The 8,607-nt window shown below is 37.4% G+C and overlaps 1 protein-coding gene across 2 annotated transcripts in view; it reads left to right on the forward strand.

Annotated features, from left to right (window-relative positions):
* The window catches only part of ZC3H12C (zinc finger CCCH-type containing 12C), an 81,588-nt gene extending 73,326 nt beyond the window's left edge, over positions 1–8,262 (forward strand). For both annotated transcript variants that reach the window (XM_023736964.1, XM_023736963.1), the window contains exon 6: positions 39–8,262. In XM_023736964.1, coding sequence (XP_023592732.1) covers positions 39–1,435 — 1,397 coding nt within the window. In that variant the 3' untranslated portion in view covers positions 1,436–8,262. The remainder of the gene's footprint in view (positions 1–38) is intronic.
* Positions 8,263–8,607: the final 345 nt, after the last annotated feature.

The following is an 8,607-nucleotide window of genomic DNA, read 5'->3' on the forward strand; positions in this document are numbered from 1 at the left end:
GGTGTGCTCCTTTGCCTAATTAATTTTTCTCTTCATAGGGAAGAAGTGTACCTATGGACACAAGTGCAAATATTACCATCCCGAAAGGGGCAGCCAGCCTCAGCGGTCAGTGGCTGATGAACTTCGTGCCATGTCTAGGAATACAGCAGCCAAAACTGCAAATGAAGGAGGACTGGTGAAAAGCAACAGTGTTCCCTGTAGCACTAAGGCTGACAGCACTTCTGATGTCAAACGAGGTGCTCCAAAGAGGCAATCAGATCCAAGCATAAGGACTCAAGTCTACCAAGACCTAGAGGAAAAGCTTCCCACCAAAAACAAATTGGAAACCAGGTCTGTACCTTCCTTAGTTAGTATACCGGCTACTTCTACTGCAAAACCCCAAAGCACTACATCTTTAAGCAATGGCCTTCCATCTGGAGTTCACTTTCCACCTCAGGATCAAAGACCACAGGGACAATATCCTCCAATGATGATGGCAACCAAAAATCATGGAACGCCAATGCCTTATGAACAGTACCCAAAATGCGACTCGCCTGTTGACATTGGATATTATTCCATGTTGAATGCATATTCAAATCTGAGCATCTCGGGCCCACGGAGTCCTGAAAGGCGTTTCTCCTTAGACACCGATTATAGAATAAGTTCTGTAGCTTCGGACTGCAGCAGCGAAGGGAGCATGAGCTGTGGGAGCAGCGACTCCTATGTGGGGTACAACGACCGTTCCTACGTCAGTTCTCCCGACCCACAACTAGAAGAGAATTTGAAGTGTCAACACCTGCACCCTCACAGCCGCCTTAATTCCCAGCCCTTCCTGCAGAATTTCCACGACCCCTTAACCAGAGTGCAAAGTTACAGTCATGAAGAACCAAAGTACCATCACAAGCCTCCTCTTCCACACTTGGCTATGCATCTGCAGCACCCAGCTGTGGGTGCCCGGTCCAGTTGTCCCGGTGATTACCCCTCTCCTCCAAGTTCAGCACACTCTAAGGCACCACACCTGGGGAGGTCTTTAGTGGCCACAAGAATAGACAGCATTTCCGATTCTCGGCTCTATGACAGTTCACCTTCAAGACAAAGAAAACCTTATTCCCGCCAGGATGGGCTGGGAAGTTGGGATAGGCAGAGTTACGGGATTGATGCATATGGCTATCGGCAGACTTACTCCTTGCCTGATAACTCCACACAGCCATGCTATGAGCAGTTCACCTTCCAGAGCCTACCTGAACAGCCAGAACCTACCTGGCGAATACCATACTGCGGAATGCCACAAGACCCCCCAAGGTATCAAGACAACCGGGAAAAGATTTTTATCAACTTGTGCAACATCTTCCCACCTGACCTTGTGAGAATTGTCATGAAAAGGAATCCTCACATGACAGATGCCCAGCAGCTAGCTGCAGCCATTTTAGTGGAGAAATCACAGCTGGGTTATTGAAAGATGATGCATCTTTGTGGTGTTTAGTAGTTTTTTTGTTCAGCTCAAATGCTGAGGGAGGTTTGCTACAATAGCACACATGATCTCCTTCTCAGCAAGGAGGTTATATAGTATCCATTTATGTGAAATACTGTATCATGGAATCTGTATGTATAGCCCCACATGGTGGAAGTATCACGGGATTGCTTTACATTCAAACATTTTTTTAACGTTTCCTTTTTAAAGCTATATCCTTGGCTGGAAATTTTTCCAGTTTGATTTAATAGATGTATCTGTGATCTTTGATATTAATCTTTGGTGCATCAGGGGTTTATATGCAGCACTTTTTATCCTTGTTTCATGTTTTATTACCTTGGTGTTTGTCTATCAATTGCAAGCAATTACAATACCTACAGAATGTTGAACATTTGACTAGACCTAGCAAACTATTTTTTCAAGCCAAGCTTAATTAGAATCTTTTACAGCTTTTTAAGTTGTTTTTATTTGGGGAAAGTGGGCTTCTTTGTGCTAGAATCATTATTTATAGAAACAAAGATATACTACAGCACTGACTTTATATTTTAAACAAAATGTAAGTTACCAGTTTATGTTGAAATGGGTAACAGGATATATTAGAATGATTTACAAGATGGCACTTTTTTTTTTTTTATATGTTAAGTAATTAGTTAATTTAATATGGTTGGTTTAAAGGAAAGCAGATGCAATCAGTGGAAAAAATATTTCCATTTTTTATACGAATAAGGCAAAAGCTATAACTGTTACAGTTAGAGCTTTGATATCCAGCTATTATGTGCTTCTAGACAGTAGAAATGGAATTGAATTCCTAGATTTTCATTAATTTGTCTTTTTAATGTGTCTGTCTTTTTGTTTTGGGGCACAACAATACTGGATAAAATAACCCTTTCACAGTACTTGCCTGTTTTTAATGAATCTAATTATTCTCAATGCAACTTTTATATTTAATATACTCTTCAGCTTTCCTGCTATTTATCAAGGCTGGCCTGAGGTGGTTTATGTGTTGAGGATATGCAACATTTATTGATACTGCACTATAGAAATGGCGACAGAGGAGTTGTAAATGGTAACTTAAATTTTTTGTAAGATACTGTATATTTTCCATTTTCCTGAAGGTAGTTTTTTTGGGGCCTGTTATATTATTAAGGCCAGATTCTTGCCACAAATAGTGTAGTTTTAGATACAGACTGAAGTCTGTTCTAGTATTAGTAAGGGATATTTCTGGTTCAAAGCCATGGGTTTTGCTAGATGCGAAGACGTTTCTGTGGGTCGGAAGATAGATGTTGGCAATCAGTGGCAGATAGCAGTGTGATTGACAGCGCTTGGACTGTTGCCTCCGGCTTTTCAATTTTACTCAGTGTAACAGCCTCGTTCAGGTCGGTTTCTGTAGTCAGCCTAGATGCCCTGGTTATTCTGATTTCTCTACTTGCTGCAGTTTGAAGCCCTGAAAAGCCAGAAAGGACCTTTTACTGTTGATACAAATTGTATCTTTTTAACTATAAGAACTATTTTGATTTGTAGAGCTAGTTAAAACACAAATGTGTAACTGTGGTTAGACTTTTGGGCAACATTTTATCCCTTATTTAAATATAAATTTTTACAGTAAAATTGAGGTCTAGACTAGGGTAGAAAATAACAGTAACAATTTAGGTAAATAAAAAGCATCTGTCTTAGTTTTATATACTATATTAAAATATATTAAATTTATTGGCATTTTATTTCTCCTAAAACTTATCTAGTGTGAACTTAACTTAAAATAAAGGTAAAATGCTGCCTGAAAATAATGTCCAAGCACCTTTGACTAGGATAACATTTTCACTACTTGTGTGACACTGTGTGTTGCATGAAGTAGGATTTGGGTATACAGTAAATGCTTCTAAAAGGCATTGTGCATATTGACATATCCAATAATCTGAACCGTGTTCAGCAAACTTAATTCAGGAAAGTGGTGTTCTACACAATTATTGCTGTTGTTTTTGCGGTGAGTATGGCGCTCCTCTGTACCCAGAAGTGGTACAGGTGATGCCACACACACCATCCTGAGTGGCGTCTGTCTGAGAGCAGCCCTGCTCGTGAAAATCGTTCTCCTTGATTTTGTTGGTCACTACCTGTAGAACAAGCTTAAATGTAGAGGCTAAACCAGTGCCAGAAGTAGGGTTACAAATGTGTAGTAACTGTTATTTTAGTCATATTCTAAGAATTTTTTTTTTTTCGTATGAACTCACGGTTTTAAATTGTACATGGCAGCCTTTGTTTCAGTTGCTTCATTTTACGTTTTAATTACTGACGAGTCTGCTAAACTTAACGGAGCTCTTTGTTGAAGTGAAGTCGTAGGTGACTGTATACCACACTTTTAATTTGGCCTTCCAGCGTTTTTAGCGGATTGACTACATGTCAGTTGCTTCACTGATGTTTAAACCATGGAGAAATAGTGTAGTCTGCTGCCACCTGTACTGATGTGAATAGCTCTGACCAACACATACTGAAACCCTTCAGTAACAATTAATTTTGAGTTAAGAAATTGCAGCTTTCGTATGTCAAGAGGACAATTTGTCCCTTTATCTTGAAGCACCAACGTTGCTTTCAGAGCTTAAGAATGAGATATTGGCAGATTTTAGGTACAGCGGTTTCTTAATTCTCCAAAGCAATAAGTAAAAGGATCCATCATTAAATTAAATCCACAGCTGATCCTAAACCTTCATTTTAGCCAAAACTTTCTTCCTAATCCAGTCATTTACCAGACTTGCTAATAAGTAACTAGAGAGAGGTTTGTTAGTAAGTAGTGAAATTGCCAGAAGTGGTCAACTGATAGAAGAAAAAGGACTCAGATTGGAATATTCTGCCCCTGAATAATTGACAGTTGACTGTACTTTACACAGTAATTAGCCAGTTCATCGTCTCTGTGTCTTAGTACAGAGGGAATCGTACTCAGCTGGCCAAATACTGGCCCTTAGTATTTCCTCCTTTCTTGCATGTGATACATAAATTTTCAATCTTATTTTTATGATCTGTATATCCTGATAGAGTTTGTCATTGACCTAAACATTTAAAAGAAATGCACACCAGTATAAGAAGATTTGGTGGAAACTTGAGCTTTGTGTTTTTTATGAAAATTCATTTATGAGAATATATAATATAAAAGAATGTTTTATATCTATCTATATATAGACATACATACCTATTTGTTATGAAGAATTAAGAATGGGAGGGGCGTGCTTTTGATGGCTAACTTTTCCCTGATTGGACTATGTTCCTTTGAGATGTGGACAACCAATCCTGGGGTCTGGGTGACCAATGGTAAGATTTAGAACACTTGAATGGAAAGCAGATTCTTCACTGGTTTTATTCCTGGTCTTTTTAAATAATTATTTTGATAATTTTAATAGAACATGTAATTTTAAAAAACAAAAAGGCTTAAAGTAGTATTGATTATACAAATAATTATTTAACCTGTCTTTTATGGCTGTATCTATATGTATATAGACAGTAATATATTTATAAAACAGATGTGCTTTGGTTATGTTGTGGCTATTAGTTTGTGATAGGTGGGAGGGTAGCTATGGGATGTGTGTGTGTGTGTGTGTGTGTGTGTTGAAAATCCTCAGCTGTTTTTCCCCCCGATTTAATGGCATTGACTCTAAAGTATATTTGATTTTCATTATTCTTTCTGCTAACACTTATTCACCTCCCTCATTGCAGATAAAATAAGATGTACAGTTTTTTGGCCATTCTCTTGATGTTTGGCTCATCTATTTGGTTATCATCCAACTCCTGAAGAATTCCTGGGTGACTGAAATGAAAACAGTTTATGGGCAGAGATAGTGCTTCTGTCCAAATAGATGAAAGATGAACACAGCCATTAAGTTTCCAAGGTATATACCAAACAATAAAATGAAGTATAAAAAAGATAGATTACATATTAGAATAAGAGAAACCAAAGTATTAATAAAAGTAGAGAAACATACACATTATTTTAGATTGGTCTGGGAAAGCCCCTATAGCAAGAATTGGCAAACTTTTTCTAACAGTAAAAGATCAGAAGGAAATATTTCAGACTTTGAGAATCATATGGTCTCCAGAAACTACTCACCTCTGCTGTTACAGCACAAAAGCAGCAATAGCCAGTGTGTAAATGAATGGATGTAGCTGTGTTCCAGTAAAGCTTTATTTATGAAAACAAGCAGCAGGCCAGATTTGCCTTTTGGGCCATAGTTTGCTGACTCTGCCCTAGAGGGAGAAAAACAGTCATATTAAGCAGTAAACCCTGATATATGTTAATATAAGAAAGAATTTATTTTAGTTGCCATTAAATGAAGTAATTGATGGCTTTCCAAAGAATATTGAGACAGTCATATTAAAGCATCTTAATCCATTTATGTTTTTTACTTGGTCATACCTTTTATTTATTAGAGACATTTCTTGGGTTTAACCACACAAAAAGTATTCTGTAAAAAGATGTTTTAGTAAGTATGAATTTTTTTTTTCATGAACTTTACATTTCCAGCGATAGATGGGAATCCCTAACCTATCCTTGAACCAAAAATCCTGTTGTATTTTGAAAATTAGCATATAATCAATTGGCCACAAAATATCTTAAAGACTGTATTGATCATTTATGGTTTTCTGCTGGGTTTTGGCTTCTAATAAATGACAGATCAGCCATTCTTCGAAAATGGTTTTAAAGAAAAATATATTGCAATTCCACATACTATAGCTTTATTCTCTAAGTTTAAAAATTGTGACTAGTATAATTTTAGCTATAATGTGAGTGTATTTGTTGTATTGTGACTCTGTAAGAAACAAAGTGTATCCTTGCTTTCTCTGTCTAAATCTTCAGTATAGATTTTTTAGACACTGGTGAATGATACTCTTAATATGATCATGTGTAATTTTAAATTTCATCGGGAGTACACACTGCTGAACATGTTCATTCTCAATGCTTTATAAATTGTGTTACATCAATAACAAGAACATTAAATCATTTTGAACAGTACCATCTACTGAAGTATACTTTTTTTTAAAAAAACGAATACAACTCTATCTTTTTAAAGTGCTGATTGTTTTAAGTGATTAATTATTTTTTCCTTTAATGCTGTCTGTTAACCTACTTATTACATCTGTTACAATAATACTGCTGTGTATTAGAAGTGGATTTTTCCCTAAGGTCCTTACTCTTTCAGATTTAAAAAACTTCTTAAGGTTTTGACTGCTGGCAGTAGCAAATGTCCATGCATGTTTTCATCTAGTTTTACAAAACTGGGAAAATTTCACTTTTTAAACCTTGTACCTAATTTGCCAGTTTTCTGTCCAAGAATTTCAGATGAGTAACAAAACGTTCATTAAAGCTTTTCCCCCTTTCTTAAATCAGCTTATGTGTCAAGGGAAAAAGTCATTGAAGAAAAATGGTTGGTTTTTATAAAAAATCTGTTTTAGATTTCCTTCACTTCTTTGAAATTGTAAATCTCCTACCTAATAGGACATTCCCACAAACTGCAGACTTGCGCAGAGCGCACCAGATCGCTGACTTACCTTCTTCTTTTAGGCTTTTTCTCCCCAAACCACAGCTGTATACTGATGGTCGGATTTCGGATCTGATCCCCAAGCTTTTTTTTACAGGAAAAGTAAAGCAAAGAATATGTTTAGAGCAACCATCTGATAAGCTGATGTGATTTTATTTATTTTCTGTCCTGTGTGTTTCTGTAATGGAATTTTTACAACTCCAAAAGCAGTAATTTAGGCCTTCTGGAAATCCATATTAAAACAGCTATGTGATTCTGCCACTGAGGGAAGAAAATTAAGAAATTCATTTTTTCTTATGGTGGTTCAGTTTTGTTTCATGAAGAAATGGAGCTCATACAGCAGTACAGATGCTAGAAAATGAAAACATCATCCTTCTCTAGCCCATACTTGCCTGCACTTAGAGATTAATAACATTCTGAGTCTTCCACTGGATAAGTGCAGGTTCAGTATCAGCGTACTGTAAGTGTTGGAGCCATAAAACTTTATATGAAAATTGAAATTAAATGCTGAAGACAACGAGTCATACACTAAGACATGGTGAGAGTGATTTCTTTCTCATCTGTCACTAAGTTTTTGGTGATTTTGGATATCATCAGGCATCTGGCTGAGACAATGATTGTTAATAGGGGCCATGTCCAGTGAGTTTATACAAAATGCTGGATGACATTGGCAGTGTCTTTTCTGATGATGATGACTACCAAGAAATGAGAGAGTATTGAAAAGATTTATATCAGTGGATTAATACTGATATTGTGCATTTGGCCAACTTTGAACAGGTATGTGACAGACATTGGGGGCACCAAGAGAAGGGTGAGGAAGTCTGTCCCTTCAAGGAGCTCACCTTGTGGCTGGACTGGAATCTACAAAAGTCAACTTAGTCAACATGAATAAGAAGGGCTTTTGAAAATAGACCGAACAAATCCTAATGAATAGAAATGGAAATTTGTATGTCTTTGATAGTCGAGCCTGAAAGACTTAGATCACTGTTGGGAAATGCTCTGCTTCTGAGAAAAACCTCCACAGACTTGGAATAGATTGTAGACTGCTTTCAGGTATTCAGGGGTGGTGGTTCAATCCCAGACCTGTACATATTTCTGTGGTATACACACAGACACACATGCATACATACACATACATACATACAATATGTAGAATTTGGGCACATCACCTTTCAGAGTCTTTTTCAATCTCAGTTATAAAATGATGTCAATACCTGTTTCATAAGTATGTTGTCACAAAGTAAATAGTGGCCATGATGATAATTGTCTTAGTTATCTAGTGCTGCTTTAACAGAAATACCACAAGTGGATGGCTTTAACAAATCTATTCTCTCACAGTGCAGGAGGCTAAAGGTCCGGATTCAGGGCGCCAGCTCCAGGGGAAAGCTTGCTTTCTCTGTCGGCTCTGGGGGAGGGTCCTTGTCATCTATCTTACCCTGGTATAGGAGCTTCTCAGCACAGGGACCCTGGGTCCACAGGATGCGCTCTGCACCTAGCTCTTCTTGCTTGGTGGTAATGAGGTCCCTCTCCTCTCTGCTCGCTTCTCTTATATCTCAAAAGAGATTGACTCAAGGATACAGCCTAATTCTGTTGATTGTGTCCTGCTTCATTAATATTAGGTTAAGATTTACAACGCAT

The sequence above is a fragment of the Trichechus manatus genome, unplaced genomic scaffold (assembly GCF_000243295.1).
Source record: "Trichechus manatus latirostris isolate Lorelei unplaced genomic scaffold, TriManLat1.0 scaffold00094, whole genome shotgun sequence".
Taxonomy (NCBI): Eukaryota; Metazoa; Chordata; class Mammalia; order Sirenia; family Trichechidae; genus Trichechus; species Trichechus manatus.